Source organism: Sprattus sprattus (assembly GCF_963457725.1).
Source record: "Sprattus sprattus genome assembly, chromosome: 5".
Taxonomy (NCBI): Eukaryota; Metazoa; Chordata; class Actinopteri; order Clupeiformes; family Clupeidae; genus Sprattus; species Sprattus sprattus.
Window position 1 is genome coordinate 15,287,504 of NC_137924.1, and position 17,376 is coordinate 15,304,879.

The 17,376-nt window shown below is 41.4% G+C and overlaps 1 protein-coding gene across 1 annotated transcript in view; it reads left to right on the forward strand.

Moving 5' to 3' along the window:
- Window positions 1-2,275: 2,275 nt before the first annotated feature.
- Window positions 2,276-17,376, forward strand: part of thsd7ba (thrombospondin, type I, domain containing 7Ba) — a gene marked incomplete at its 3' end in the record, with an annotated part of 92,135 nt that continues 77,034 nt past the window's right edge. The window contains exon 1 of the mRNA XM_080838259.1: window positions 2,276-2,420. Coding sequence (XP_080694385.1) covers window positions 2,279-2,420 — 142 coding nt within the window. The 5' untranslated portion in view covers window positions 2,276-2,278. The remainder of the gene's footprint in view (window positions 2,421-17,376) is intronic.

Below are 17,376 nucleotides of genomic sequence, written 5' to 3' on the forward strand. Positions count from 1 at the left end.
TGGGGGAAGCTAATCAAACATTAATTATTGGGACCACCTGTTTACCCCGGGGGTTTGCTCCTTCCTCTGTCCCTGGGTGCTGATTGGGAGATGATCAACACTCTCTGCCTTTTCACGAAAGCGAACCAAGAGGGTTGGGCCGAGAAGAGAGGAGAGGAGTGAGCGTTCCGTCACATCTTAGCTCAAATGTCATGAGATGGCCCTCTGGCCCTGATGCAGCGGCACTCTCCAATGCTCAGCCGTGCAAACTGCACTGTGCTGCGCTGTGCCTGCAACCAGTCATATACGATTGACCTAGTTATTCTAAAAAGCAGCTTAAGACTTTGACACGTCAGATTTCAAGATGGTAGGAGCTCGTGGCTGTCAACAGGCACACATAGACTTAAAAACATACATATTCACAAACGCACAAACACACTAACACACCGCACACTCACTCCCTACACACACAAATGCAAAGTCACATATATCCTGTATATATAAATAGAGGTGCACACACACACACACACACACACACACACACACACACACACACACATCAACTGACTCACACACAAGCATGAAGCATCATGCACACAAATTGTGTTTTGCTCATAAGAAGGAAGGAATCGTTTATATTTACCACCTCCTCGAAACTGCCAGTTCAACAGAGATAGGCCACAATCTATCACTCCAGCAAGCTCTTTCACACTAACTGACTCCAGGAATATTTGATAAACTGCACCTAACCTTTAAAAAAAATCTACAACATAAATATAAACGTGCATAAGGGCTCTGTAAGCCAAAGCCATTGGAAGAGCATTTCCTAGTCAGTCAATAGTATATCTATTTGGCTGGCAAGGATGCTCATCCTAAAAATCTCATCCTAAAAATATTACTATTGTGCTGCTTGCAGAGAGGGCAAGGATTAGCTGTAAAATGAGGCAGCCTCATGGCTTGCTGGTAAGATGGCCAGTAGTGCTCTAATTGGCCCCGTGCATAGCAACATATTTGATGCCAGATTCTGAGAAGATATAGGGAAGCGTTTTACTGCCATTTTTCTTCCCTGTAAGCATTGTCCTGGTTGTGATTTTCTTGGCCTTTCTTGATTTCTGACTCCACATTTCTCTCTTCTCTCCATCAATCTTTCTCCACATTCCCCTCTCAAATCAGATTTAGCTCGCAGTGAAACACTGCCAAAGCAATGAGATAAAAATCTAATTTTCCTGAATGAAATCAACCGAAAACCAATTGGAGGCCATGGGCTTTCCTGAGAAATCACATAGAAATAATCCCACCTTCCAAATACATAGTTAAGCTTAATATTTATTCATCCATCAATATACATATTTTGTTCAGCAACCCAGAGACAATCGGATTAACCAAATGCATTGTGTGGACTCACTGAGCGAGAGGGGGGAAAAGAAAAAACTAAATTTTAATTCACGTGCAGGTAACATGGGCTTACCAATGGCACAAGAATATAACCTCTACAATACTGAGGCCTTCAGGTATTCTGCTACCCACAGATCTGAGCAAAATCATTGGGTATTCACAACACAAGTACAAACTGAAAATACAATAGCAATGCAGACCAATTTCAATCAGCAAAGCACCAGATTGTGATCATTATGTGAGTCACAACTTGTATCCAGTGAATTTATTGTGCAATGTTAATGCTCAGAGAGAGAGAGAGAGAGTGTGTCAAATATAGTGGATATATTTTAAAGTGCTCCATGTACACCACTGTGGGAAGGTTATGTTTGTGTCATGCTGATATTAAAACCTTTCTCACTTAACCTCTCTCAGTCGTTTATAAATATGTCTCATTATTTTCGCATTACTGCTGGTGTTGATGCATTGCTTTGCAGTCAAGAATTTGAAGAGTGTCTGAATACAAACTTAATTCTTCCCCCTCAGGGTGTGGGTCGTGGCACAAAGGAACAGACCGAATGAACTGAGCAACTAACAGAAATGTGTGAACGCCTTCTGTTATTTCAAAAAACTAAATTATGGAATGGATTTTTATGCTGTAGCCTCATGTGCTTCAACCTTAACTCAGTGGATGTTCTCCAGTTTCTCTGACCATTTGTTCATGGCCAATGGCTTGGGCTTGTCTCAAGAGGAGGGGAAAAAGCAAACTAACAGGGCATGAACTGGAGGATGGACTCTAGAGGGGTTAGTTTCTCACATAGCGGTGATTGACACGCTGCTTGAGTTTAGTCTCCTCTAAACTGTCTCCATCTCTCCCCTTTCTTTTAGGAATAAGAAAAGGAAAAGAGAGTCAAGTGGCTGGACTATGATTCTAAAAGATGACACTGGTGTCGTTGGTTGGACATGGCGTGTTGGGAACTACCTACTGCTCTTTGTTTCTCTCACTGCAGTTCAAGTGCATTCAGACCTTGAGTTTACAAAGGATAAACACTATTCCTGGAAAACAGGTAAGAATTGCTAAATCTTTTATTACAGTTACTGCCTCTGAAATGAAAAGAAGCCTTCTTTCTTTTCGATAGGTTTCATTTTGTGTATTCATCTGTCAGAGGACATGTTATATAGACGGCCCTTAAACTACACAACCTTGTTGTTATAGATAGTGTTGACAGTACTACATGATATTTTGTTGTCTTTCTCTTTAGCGATGGTTCAGATTTATGCTATTGTACCATTTCTTTTTATCAGTGTTACAACATATTGAACTTGTCTGATTTCAGCCAGTTCTCCCCCTCTCAATCGCTCTCTCACTCTCTAACACACACACACACACACACACACACACACACACACACACACACACACACAGTCAAAAGATGGTGTAGGCTATGGCAATCAATTCCTTTTTACCCGGGCATCCAAAGGGTCACGCAGTATTCACTTTCACATTCCATCCCCCCTTGAGTAGCACTTGTGCTTTCATTTAGTATTCTCTTAGCAGATGTGAAAAAACCCCACCAAGACTGATGAAGGGACCACGGGAGGATATAGGGACGTTAGCATAATGGTATATTTTCGGTGAAAGATTATCCATCTCCTGGCAGCTGGTGACAAGAGCCTCCGAAGAGAGTGTAATCACATATAATGATATATATAGTACTCTGTCCTCAGTTCTCAAAGGTACAGTAAGTAATTACCTGCCATTGTGACTTCCTGAGGATTAATGAACGAGTTTCAGACATTTCATAGTAGGATGGCATTCTGCACGTTGTTGTGTGGGAAAGTTGATTAAGACTTTTATTGCGTGGAAAACCACATTGGCACGTTTTCTTGTGCTAGTAGATGTTATATATATCCAGACGGGTATATATATATATATATATATATATATAAGATACAAAACAACAGTTGACTGTAGAACGGTCTTTCTTGTTTTTTTTTTAGAATCACACCACTAGTATAACGCTCAGTGGTCTGAATAAATACATTTGAGGATTCTGTTGTCTTAGCTCCATTCTCAGACATACAAATTCACTCTGTACTCCACTGTAACAGTATCCACATCTTCATCCTACTCCAGCACTCCCTGACAATATGTTTCAGAACACTGATAAAGCCAAGGATTTAATTTATGGTTTTGAATGTAACTGTGTCAAAGCCATGGCAGGTGCACCTGCCTATCTCCTTTTCCAGCGCAGCATGAGAACTTTCCTCTCAGTACACAAAGCCTCGGCTCAGTGTGATTATTACTTTCATTTCATTCTCTGCAGTTGGGTAATGATACTGCCCATGTGATAAAGAGATTGATTAATTTCACTTGAAAGGGCGTGTGTTCAAAAGGGATCTAAGCAGAACACCGGGCGCGTAGGATTTGACACCCTTGCAGAGCAGAAGGCAGCTTATACGAGGTGGAGCCTCTCAGGATAGGAAATCACTCTCTACCACCAGATCTTGGTACTTGAATGTTAAAACGGGCATTTTCGATTTCTACACTGAGTAACTCGTCGAGCAGTTTTGATCTGCTGAATATCAAAATGGGTTTCTTTAGATTTCACTTACAACAGGATTCCTTGATAGAGAAGATTGTTAATCCCCTTGAAAACAACGCAACGATGTACGCAAAGCATCAAACCTTAGGATTTAGGTAGCTCCTTGGCCAAATTCAATAACAAAACAACTAAACAACTTGGTTTTACATGGCCTAAAACAACTTAGTTATTCATGGCCTAAAACAACTTAGTTATACATGACGGTACAACAGCATTTCAGTCAACAGATACTTGGTGGTGTGCTTTGCCTTGTGTGCTTGGCTGGGCAGTAATGGGGTATCTCTGTGGCCCGTGCTGTGACTGCGTGTCTGTGAGTGTGAATATGTATTGGGGTTTGGGTTTGACCTTCATCAGCGATCAGACTGGAGCACCCAAGGCAGTGGCTAATGGGCCAATCGCTTAGCTCTTTAAACAAAGCCGTCTCATTAGACCTTTAAAATACACAGCTACTTTTGAGCCATTTTTCCTCCTGCCTTGGGAGAATCAAAGAGCAGAATAATGTGCCGTGCCATGAAGAAAGTGCTCTCTCCACTCTGCAATCGGTCTGCCCTCTTTCTGATTTCAATCATACGGACAATGTGTTTTCATGTCCATATTATGTTTTATTTATTTACTTGTTGGGTCATGTGGTTTGGGTTTTTAATGAAAGTACGACATGTAGGCCTATTGCAGTCAATTATGAACCTTACCAGCAGGCCTAAGATGTGGATTAGTATGCGCCAGTGGTGGGGAGTGGCCATAAACCTAATGGCCTATGTGCAATACTGTCGTCTACTGTATTATGTTACCCATCACCTATAAAACATATTGCTTGTTTAAAAGGAAGATGGATACAGTTTCTTTAAGTATAAGCTTAACGAACAGGCTATTTAGGATATATGTAACATTTTGTCAGAAATTGGTGTTAAAATGCCCTTTTATTATCCCTTTATTTCCATGTTGGGGTAAACCAACCTGAGGCTTTGCTGTTGGTTTCTGCTTAAGGTGCTCAGTTGGACCTTAGAGGGTATGGATAGAATTGCTACTGCTCTTGTTGCCAGGAATGTGTTATGCAGTTTGTCTCTGCCTAACTTCAAGCTATGCTGGATGAGAAAGAAGACCAGGAGAGATCACATCCCCAAACACCTCTGCTGCACATTAGACTACCAAAACCGTCTGCTGCTCTGATGCCTCACACACAGCCGGCTCATCACTGCTCTGGAGGTTATTTTTGAAGCGCTGCATATAACTCTCAACAGTGAATTGTGTAGAATTCATGCTTTCAGTGTTGTGACTTCACTGTTGCATCTACAATGTTGATGACCTGATAACCGGTAGCGCCCGCTGGGAGTGACAGCTGGCAATAGCTTTCACACCCAGATTCATAAACACATTGATATCAGCAAAAAAGGCACTGTCAGATGTAACCCTGAAAATTTGCATGCATAACTGTCAACGCTCTCAGTTCCCTCTTATTTCCGATTTCCCTTTCAGTGAAAATGTGTGTGAGGGACTTATTTGGAGGAAATTACACAAAATAAGAAGACTTGTAGGTTGGACTTATTGTCACCTCTTCTCTTATTGTCACCTCTTCTCAGATGGGATAGAAATATGCCTTCCACGGTTTCCAACAATTAGATTCCAAACTCTAATTCAGTCATTTTGAGCTGCGACAGTCACAATAAACCTGCAAGATCCTGTAGGGCCTGCATGGGTCAGGTGTTTGCACAAGATCCTGTAGGGCCTGCATGGGTAAGGTGTGTGCACAAGATCCTGTAGGGCCTGCATGGGTAAGGTGTGTGCACAAGATCCTGTAGGGCCTGCATGGGTAAGGTGTGTTCACAAGATCCTGTAGGGCCTGCATGAGTAAGGTGTTTGCAAAAGATACATGGCACTGCTGCTCCTCAGGCCAAAGGAATGTGGTTTGAGGAGCTTTTTGATACAAGATGCCATGAGGCATCTAGGCCTACTTCGATTTAGTAACCCTAGCAACCTCAACATGACCCATCTGTGGAACATGTAGACTTCAGTCTCATTTTAGTTCACCTCTGCAAGGGCAAGGCCGTAAACCGTGTGTTGCACTTTTTCATACATTTGTGGATTCGAGTGATTCATGAAATAAACGAAATTAACATTTTCTTTTTCCAGAGGTCTGATCTCTGCATAAATTCTGGTGTACAGGCTACAGTATTTTATTGATCTTGCTGATCAAATATAGTCCCCCTGGCACATCTATCTCAGTGCATCATAGACATGAAAATATGTCAAGACTCTCTCCATTTTATTACCCTGCTCAGGGCAGAACCTTAGATTGATCCTCCGGCTTTCCTGCCACCTTAAGAAAAGAATAGTTTTATTATTGCTGTTAGGTGTGCTCTTAAAATAAATCAGATCCATAAAGGCCAGGGTATGTAGATATTTCAACGCACAATACAAAACCAGACCCCAGGGATGAACAGATGGGGATGTTCACTACATATAATTTGAAGAGCTCTTTTTTAGTATAGTAAATCAATGTACGTGTTTAGAAAATGCTAAATCCTATCCTATATGAATAGGTTGCCAGTTTTAGTCATGGAACCAGGTTAAGGTTTACATTGTGATTCATCCAATTAAAAGATATCAATTTCCTGTAGCTTGAAGAATTTAATTATAAACAGTTTTGTAGAGGTCCATCTTTCACTCTTGTTCTTTGGCAGTGAGGCTGCTCATGAACATCAATTCCTCTGGGTTTGTGTTTTTTTTTCTAAAGTTCTCACTTTTTTACCTTCTGTCAGACATGTAGCTTCAGTATTTTTGTTCAGAAATTTGACAGCACAGTTACCACTGCAGAAGAATGTACTGCTTCACCCTTGAGTTTGGAGTGAGCCCTTGTGAGCTCAGTACAACGCAAAACATTTTATGTCCAAAACACAGTGCTATTGATTTGGTTTATGGATGAAATAGATTCAACACAAACAGGCACAAATTCAGAATATGTAGAGGTTGTAAAATGTTCCCACTGAAACAGAGTTACTTTTCTATCATGTTTTTAGACCTTCTGACATATTTTCTGCATTCCAAGCCGATCATATGAGACTGATTAACGGCATCCTGGCCAGTGTACAACAATAGCGTTTCTCAGAGTCATACAACTTGTGCTGAGCAGATGAGTGCAAAAAAAAAATGAATTGAAATTAAAAAATCCTAAATTTGCATTTCAGCTGGCACCATCATTCTCTGCTCCTGCCAGCGACTTCCCCCAAGCTCATTTTAGATTGCAGCTTGTGCGCTGAATGCACAATTCACCCAGTAACTTCACCCCATGTCCTCCTAATGGAATTGTCACAGCCGTGTAGCTCGTCCCTAATTTTCCTCGCATTCTTGCAGATACACGAATGTGCATAAGATTTACAGAGCTTTGCTTTTAATAATTAAAGATGCTGAGGGTCAAGCCAAACAAGAGGCACTGGTTTCTTGTTTTGGCTGTTGGTGATGCTTTCATTCTTCTGTGTCTGTTGGGTTTAGAGGTGGGGTTTGGGGGGGATTTTCGTGCTACGTTGGTAAATCTGCCTGTGATTCTCTGGAGATTTTAGCGGTAAAGTCTCCAAACAAATAACATCCAAATTAAATGTGGGAACTCGTACTGAGAGAATAGGCTTAGAGGCAGTGATTCCTCTGAATGAGAAATCAATAAGGGTTTCATTAAGGACAGAGGGTTCATCTCAAGCCCTTGTTGCGGTAGCACTCCAGACCTACACTCACTACACCCTGTACGGTCAATCAACAGCATGGTCCCTGAAGATGTGGATATCTATTTTTCTCTGGCTTTCAAGATCATCTATTTTTGTTGGGGTATTTTTACTGGATGTTCCTGGACCATCTCAGACATGTCAGTCACTCTTGTGCAGTAGGTCAGTTGTGCATCCACTGATGAGATCTCCTGGGCAATTACCGCTAGAGCACAATGCTAGTTCTCAATGATGATGAATCATTGGCCACTAATCAACAGCAGACATGGACTGCCATAACTGATCCATGAAGCACAGGAAACAAAACTATTCAAGCTGTTATGGTGATGAAGTGTTTCCTGTAACGTTTGCATATATACAGCAGCTCTTTTGAATGGTAGTCTTTATATGGTTTATATTGATAAAGAAGCTCTATATCTGGCGGTATATATATCTCTAAATATTTGAAAAGTCAACTTTGCGAATGAGGTCGTAATTATTTGTCTTGATATCTTTTCATCATTCAATTAAGCCATCAAGTTGAAACAGTTTTAACATGTGTTGTGTTAATCCAGCACAAAAAGTGTCTAAAAGGCTCTCTGCATCATCACTAAGAAGCAAACACCTTACCACCTTTTACCACTTTGCTTTTTGGCTGCTGTGCCTGAGCAACGGGGGAGGAGTGGGACCAAAAGAGGGGGATAAAGCCCCCCTTAGTCGATTCGGCACCCCAACCCTCACCTCTCCTCTCTGCCTCCCTTTCTGTTTCAAATATCTCTGTTTTGATGTGTGAGCTTCGTTGTGGTAATGGTCATCTGTGTGTGCCGGTTATCAAAGCGACCTTGAGAGAATCTGAAGGTGAGCCTTCAAAGCGTTCTCAGCATTGATCATGCAGTCGAGATTCTTCTGCGCGCCCCAGTGCGGTGCTATCTCTGTCGGGTGGGAACTGATTGAGGTTGTCATAAAAGCCGACGCCCGATCTCAGCGGACCTACCAGCAAGGAATCTCCAAGCAGTCAGTTCACGTATCCCCCAGAGAGAATATCCTCAGCCGAGAGTTGGATTCCAGAATGGTTCCCGTCTCTCAACTCCCTTTTCAAGTCCTGAAAGGGTGGTATGTCAGCTTTATGCAAAGTAGTGATTTTTTGAGGTGTCATGAATGATGAATTTCCAACGGACATCGTGATGAAAGAGGCAAGGGGTCTTCAGCAGCTCCAGAATGCTAATCATTTCATGAAGAAATTCTCCTCTTAATTTCATAATCGAGTCTCTGCACAGAATGAAATATTAAGACTAATAAGAAGGATGGGAGGATATAACCAGAGCTCCTGGGGGCTCTTGGTATGTGGGTTTGTGTGCTCATTTCCCCACTCACCCATTTACCTAATTCCACTGATTCCCACTGTCTGTCTGAGCTTTCCGGCATCATTCCTGCATCCCTGTGCATGAATCACCCGCATTTGGTCTCTGAAACCTGTGCTACCAATATCTGTGCAGCTCATAATTCCCAGTGAGCAGTGCTCAGCAAAAACAGTCCCACTTAGCATGGCAGACATGCACTGTGGTCCTAGTGCTGGCATTGGCAAACCCTCAGTTTGCTCTCTATATGATCTGCAGCCAAGTCCCTCCACTCGAGAGTAGAGGCATTCAGAAGAATGAGTCTCATTAGGGATCAGGGAGAAGCAGACATCTGCAGCGCACAGAGGCTTCCCTGATGCCATTGAATAGATAATCAAGATAATGGCAAAATAACGGCACACCAAGACGCGCCGTTTAACCTAACAAACTGCCATCAAGGCTGTTTGATAACTCCTCTTGGCCTGTAGATAGGTGCTGGCTCAAAACTGAAGTGGGAGTAAAAACATACACAAGGCTAAAAATACATCTTTTTTTTTCGTCAGGAAGTAACTTTCGCCGCAGCAAATACCCTAGTGGTAATGTTTCCATACTGTCATGAACAATGAGACTCGGCGCCGGCGCAGATGCACTGCCAGTCAAATTGGTTCCCTTGTGATTAGGTCCCAGCCGAGGCACCATCTCCGGCACACCTCAGCCTCCCATCTCCCTGTCAGAGTGGTAATTAACATGGTATTACATGGCCGGAGGGCAACTCCAGGGCTCGTCAGGAGGGCCCCCTCACAGCAGGAGAAGATGTCATAGCCCCGCTGCCGGGTCCTGTCCAATACCACCAGTATGGTAATGGGCTGCAGGGTTGCCTACGTTGCATGCAAACATACACAGTTTACCGTCCATCTACACCCCCGCTGTGTCTTCCGTAAAGTGGGTTTATCAGTGACTGTGTAATTGCAGCCAAAGTGTTACCAACATCGGAAAACACGGTTTCAGAACATTAGAGTGGCAAATACTGCAGAAAAATTTGCAATTAATATGACTCCATTGAATTATTAAATGACCAACAATATTACCAAGCAGCATATAAGCAAGTTTTTAGATATAATGGCATGTCACAAAAGAAATTATACAAATTAACAGTTTATTAATACAATAAAAGGTATACCTTAAGTGTTGCAAGAATGTAAGGTAAAACCCAAGTGGAAACGTACAACTAAACTATAATAATTAAATGACACGTTGATCCCAAGTAGACCATATACAAATAAACATGATAAACCTGAAGGCATGTAACATAAAGAACATAGACCCAAGTCTGAGAGAAATGGTGAGGGAGAGACAGACAGAGTAGCGATGCTGATTGCTTTTAAACCTTTTTTTATCCGTCACTCCTACACCAGAGATCCCTTCAAGGGCTAATGCTGAGATTGGCACTTGGATCTTGTGGTATTGATTAATTTATTTCCAGAATATCTCTTCTGGTTCATTTCCTCAATATTATCTCCTAGACAGAGACTGAAGGAGTGTACTGGTGAGAAGAGGGAACAGCATTGGTCTTGACGGGCATGGCAAGTCAATTCTACTGATTCGGTTGAGTAATGCTATAAATATTAAACTGCTGCCTTATCGTCAACAATGTCAGGCATTCCAATAGATCAGGGCACAGGCACAGACAGGGAGACGCCAGTGATCTGAGCAACTGAGGCAGGGAGCAGTGCAGTCTTTGAGAGCTACGCAGAGGCGAACATATGAGGACTTTGTAAATGTCAGAATATTGGAATCGTTTTTGTTCCCAGATTGTTTGTCTGCTTGCAGTAAATATTCAAGAAAACAATCTATTTGTAATACTGGAGCTTTGGTGAGGACTTGGGGGAATTTAGAAATGTAGCCTCACGCAATACTGGTCTCAGAGAATTTAGAGATATGCCCGTCTAAGTTTACGGAACAAGCATTCGGCCCCAGCCATTCAGAAATCCATATTTTATCTTACAAACAGGGGGTTTAATTTCACTGCTTGTATTTAGTCCAGCTGGGAATGTCGTTCTCAGATGGTAGGCAGTTGAAATCTAAATAAGGCGCTCCTGGGGTTGCATTTCAATGAGCTGAGGGAGAACCTAGGCATGTAATAATAAACAGACACCTTCAGGAAATGCTTGCTTGTGTGCTCAGCTGTGGGGGCTTACTTGGGTCGTCTTGTTAAAAGAGAATGCAATTGGTTGAATAAATAGAAGGGTCAGGTGCACATTTGCAGAACTAGCAGGGTGAGTTTATAATTGCTACAGTGTACAAGTCATGGTAACAATACAATACATGGAAAACACAGCATATTACTACGTAGGACAAGCATAAGCGGTACAAAAACAGATGGTAGACTCCGAGGTAGTCTCTGTGTCATTGGTGGCTGCAAATGATTGGACAAAAGAAAGGATATTCCCTTTTCAATTCTCAGCGCTGTTGGGTTGTCAGACACAGTAGCAACCTGCTCATCCCTAGAGAGATTTCTTTGCCTTGCACTTCACCTGCTTGATTGGTAAGGTGGTGGAAATATTCTTTTTTCTGTCACCCAATGGAGGTGCTTTCATAATGCTTCCGCATCACAGTGATAAATGTATTTTTTCTTTTTTTCTTTGTCTCTATTTCTCTCTCTCTCTTCTCTTTTTCATTCTTTGTGTAGCACTCCCCCCCCCCCCCCCCCCCCCCCCCCTCTCTGGATTTCTCTTTCTGTCTCATTGTACCTCTCATGACCAGAATTATTTTAAGGTTATGGCAAGAACAAGATAGTGACAATGGGATATAGTTGTACAATAATGTGCCATTTGTAAAGGAAGTGCCATTGTCTTGAACCTAAATAAGGTACATAATCATCGATTATAAGACTTTTCAAGAAAAAAATCACTTATTTCAGAGACATGCAGGCATTCAGGAAACTGTTCAGCAATATTTCCCTGTACAGCAAAGCTGCCTTGTAGTATTGCTTTAAACTGTGTTGAGTATGTCGTTGTTAATCATAGGATGTAGGCCTAACTGTAGTCCTTCATAGTTTGAAGTCGTATGCCCCTTTTCAGTATAAGTATGGTACACAATTTCAGGGATAATTAATTTAACCATGCTTAACAATAGACTGAGGCAGACAGTACCCATCTGATACCTTGTTTCAGTCTCTGATAAAGTGTCCCCCTGCGAGCAGTTCCTCACTGCTCCCTACTCCTGAGAGCATATTCCTCTCAAAATGCCCAATTAGCCCCTAATTATTCCTGTCACATGTGTGAGCGTTGCATCTGTGAATTCCAGTCTCAGGTTCCCTCTGGAGACACTGAGAGACGGCTGAAACCCTGCTGAGAGTGCAGTCATCTCCCCAGTTCTCACTTCCAGTAGTCTGAAGCTCATGACAACTGATAGCTCCTGCTGACCAGGAGACATGGAAGCCGTGTTGCTACCTCGCTTAGATCAGCTTGCCCCGGACATCATCCCCGGCAGCAACCTCTTTCAACTTTTTAAAATGTGTACAAATTGCTTTCTCCCCACTCACAGGTTCTTTTAGGTTTACTTTCTCCTGCAAGACCGCGCTTGTTCATTACCTCTTCTATTGACAAAACCTAATTGCTGAGGCAATTGAATGCTCAGGTTTTGAAGGGGGATTGGGGAAAGTGTTTAAAATGCATGTCTTGTTGAGGCAGCAAATAACTTAAAGCAGTTAACTTTTATCAATTAATTACTGTGGAAAGAAGAGACACATTTGGGATTGGGCTATTCCTTCGAAGAGCTTGTATGTGCCTTTTGGCAAAATTTCTAAGTGTCTAAATAATAATAGCATTAAGTCCTTTGAAGGTGACACACATGGAAGAGCTTTGGTGCCGTAATTGGTGCTGACATTGTTCGATACTTGACCGGATCATTTGTATGCTGTATACAAATGAAAAACAGAATCAGCTGTATTGGCCGAGTATGTTGAGACGTTGACTTTGACTCAGATTGTTGGTGGCTCTCAAAGCCATATGACCACACACAAAGATTATACAGACAATATGCAGACAGTGTACAGATTATATGAAATAAACTTCACAACTGTCATAAACAACAATAGGTGGTATTATTGCATACATTAACAAATCAATAAACAAACAAAAATGATCTAACACAAATATTCCATGTTAGACCAAAAAAATCTATTCTATAACATTTATAAACAATCATTTTAACTCTCTCAGTTGGCATGGAATCATCATAATAATAACAACTAGAATGCGTTTCGTGAACGAACTGCGAGAGTGTGCTTGCTCTGTTGCGGCCATGACCGAGAGAACAAGTGCCTTGGAATTGGGGTAGGTGTCAGCTCTCCAGCTCTCCCTGCTGGATGAGCATGCACAAATGAGTATGCATGAGTGAGTATGCATGAGTGAGTAAACATGAGTGAGTATGCATGAGTTAGTATGCATGAGTGAGTATGCACGAGTGAGTATGTATGAGTGAGTATGCATGAGTGAGTAAACATGAGTGAGTATGCATGCGTGAGTGTGCATGAGTGAGTATGCATGAGTGAGTTAACATGAGTGAGTATGCATGAGTGAGTAAACATGAGTGAGTATGCATGAGTGAGTATGCACGAGTGAGTAAACATGAGTGAGTATGCATGAGTGAGTATGCATGAGTGAGTAAACATAAGTGGGTATGCATGAGTGAGTAAACATGAGTGAGTACGCATGAGTGAGTAAACATGAGTGAGTATGCATGAGTGAGTAAACATGAGTGAGTATGCATGAGTGAGTAAACATGAGTGAGTACGCATGAGTGAGCAAACATGAGTGAGTATGCATGAGTAAGTATGCATGAGTGAGTATGCACGAGTGAGTATGCATGAGTGAGTATGCACGAGTGAGTAAACATGAGTGAGTATGCATGAGTGAGTAGAGCCCTGGTATGGAAGGTGTCTCTTAATATTCCTAGTTATACAGTTGAATGGAGAGGGACAGAGAGAGAAGAGGAGCCGTGCGCAGGTGTCAGTGAGAGTTGTCAGTGAATCACAGGTGCAAGCCAGTTTAATGAGCCTATTATGATGTCATAATGCCTCAAAGTTCTGCCATGCAAGTCTATGGAGAAAAAAGGTGATGGAAAAAGAGGAATAAAAAAGGAGTGGCAAGGAGTACCGCCACGAAAAGTCATAGCAGGTTGCACCGGATCGGGCCGGACGTTTCGGTGTTTGAACGGCGTCTCTATCTCAATCGGGCGAGGAGTAGTTAGCTGCAAGAAAAATGGGGAGAATAAACTAGAATGCGTTTCGTGAACGAACTGCGAGAGTGTGCTTGCTCTGTTGCGGCCATGACAGAGAGAACAAGTGCCTTGGAATTAGTCTCTTCCCCTCCTAGTCTCCTAGAAGAGTGAAGAAAGTAAAGAAGAGTGGAAGAAGGAAAGAAGAAAAGAAAGAAGAGTGGAAGAAAGAAAGAAGAGTGGAAAGAGTGAACAAGAGTGGCTCTGGATAAAGACAGTAAAGAGAGAGTGAAGAGGGAAAATATTGAAAGAAGGAGAAAAAAAGGTGAAGCAGAGAGATGGAGTGTGAGAGAAAGTAGAGTGAGAGGGATAGAGAGAAAGAAGGAGAAGGAGAAGAAGAAGGTTTTTCCCAAGGAGCACATGTGCTCCTAAATGTTTTCATTTAGGAGCACATGTGCTCCTTGGGAAAAACCTTAGCGTAGAGCCCTGCAAATACTCTACTTTTTTTCTCTCTCCTTCTTTCTCTCTATCCCTCTCACTCTACTTTCTCTCACACTCCATCTCTCTGCTTCACCTTTTTCAAAGAAATTTAGGAGCACAGCAGGTTTTTTTCTCTCACACTCCATCTTCACCTTCACCTTTTTCAAAGAAATTTAGGAGCACAGCAGGTTTTTTTTACGCGGAAGCAAAGCATGTCATACTCATTTGCGACCTATAGTTACAAACATTGTATTTTCCAACGTTTAACCCCATTCATGTTCAGTTATTCCAAAGCAATTTAGCTGGTAAATTGATCAAATTACTGCATTTGTTCATACAACGCTTTGGTTGACCTCTTATTAATTGTTATTAGTAGTATCTTACATAGCCAGCTTTACTTAAAGTTTATTGTAAGATATAGCTTGTTTGACTTAATGCAGTTAGAGTTAGACTGTAGGTCTAGTATCTAACGTAAGCAACACTTTTACTGTATAGCTAGAGAGCACGTGTATCACATTGGTTTATAGTCTGTCAAATTAGTTCTAGTTATTGGTGTTCGTTGGCATAAAAAGTTAGTCTTCTCTTATAAGCCTATAGTACATCTGATTAGAGCTAGCAACCGTGAAAAACCTCTTCTGAAACTAAGAAGGATAACTATGACTAAATGTGACTAAAACTAATATGCATTTTTGTCTTAAGACTGAATCTAAAATAGCTGCCAAAATGAATACATCTCAGTGTTCATTTTGGCAGCTATTTTAGATTCAGCAGCTATTTTAGATTCAGTGCATATTAGTTTTAGTCACATTTAGTCATAGTTATCCTTCTTAGTTTCAGTCTAGTTTTCGAAAACTGAGCACACTACAACAGCTACGCTGTGTCCAGGTACATCCTCAAACGTTTTTCAGTTAACCTAATGATTCAAGGTCTCTCATGAATCATTACTCCCAGGACACGGGTTAATGTTAACTCACGCTATCGGCCACAACAAGTTAACCATTCTTTCAGTATAAGCAACTTTTGCATAGCCCCGCACAGCTAGGATAGCTCACGTTACCGTAGTAGGAATACAAGCCTTAGCTCACTATATCCACACAACTAAATTCATGAATTACTTCACAGGTTTACTTAACAACTTGAATTAAGGAAAATGATCCCCCGTTACGGCTAGCTGAAACTGCCAGTGGATACTCCCGTTACGTGGTGTTAGTTAGCCTCTATTCCCGTACTCAGATGTTACAGCTGCTTAACACAGCTAGGATAGCTCTGCTTAACACAGCTAGGATAGCTAACGTTACCGTAGTGGGAATACAAGCCTTAGCTCACTATATCCACACAACTAAATTCATGAATTACTTCAAAGGTTTACTTCACAACTTGAATTAAGGAAAATGGCGTCTCCAACGTTAACGTAGCGTTAATTTATATGTTAGCTGCTACGGCTAACACTATCAGTTTCCATTAAAATTTCAGTCAGTATACTGAAAATGCTGCCATTCAACTCACCTTAACGAAGGCAAGCACACTAATAAAGAAAACTTGACAACAACAATACTGTGCTTCCCTTCGGGAAAGCACACTAATAACACAACAACAGACATCTGCAATCAAGTGCAGATTATTTTAACACATTTTGACAACGAGCCCATTGTGGTGAAAAACATTGACAAAATCGTATTTGTCTGTTGTCTGTGTGTTATGTGTTAAGCATAGGGTTTTTGCTCTAACATTAAAGCTTTATGGTGTGAAGCACGGATGTAATGATGTCCTGGTGACACATTTCCTTACATATGCATTGTTTCTCAATCAGATTTCATTTGTCTTCCCCCCCCCACAAATGGATGTGAAAAAAACATGTCAATCAGAAGACGAGATGATGAGTATCTCATGCTGTTTGTAGCTTTCATTTGTCTCTGTGCTTTGAGTTGGGGCTAGACTGCAAGGAGAAAATATGGTTCTGTTTTAATCACCCTGATGACCTGAAAGTGCCATCATAATTGGGTCCATTACAGCTGACAGGTATGAATTACATTGTCACTTGTCCCGCTTGAAAAGACCAGCAGCTTCCATCCCTCATCATCTCTAAAACATCTTCAGCTAACCAGGTTGTTGTCTGTCATTATGTGCCTTTTCCAGCCCTTTTCAAGTACTCTTTTAAAGACTTGCATTGAGAAAAGATGACTCTTCAAAAGCAAAAATGATGCTGTCACATTGCAGCAGAGACAACTGTATTCCCCTGAGGTAAAATATTTCTATACCAGTCCCATTATCAGCAATCAACCAATTTCATGCATAAAGAGCCTTTGAATGTAACATTTAGACGTTCGATGGACATGATACAACGCGTGTATTATGTCTTCGAGCCATTAGAGAGAAATGTGTTATGCGGGATGTGGTAGTGACGAGTTGTTAAGGCCATGTTGTCACGACCTTGTTGTAATATTGTGCTTTCTGAAGCTGGTAGAAAAGGGTACTAACAGCACCAACACCATGAGTTTAATGCCCAGGAAACAAACATGGTGATTTTAGTTTTTTGTTGTTTTTGATTGCAGCATCTGCTAAATGTGTACCTATCAAAATTCTAATAAACATTAAACACTAAAGACATTTTATTTGCAATAGATCACAGTAACTTCACAATGAGGCTTAAATAAAGATATTTCTGCATTTTCCGACATACTGTATGTGCTG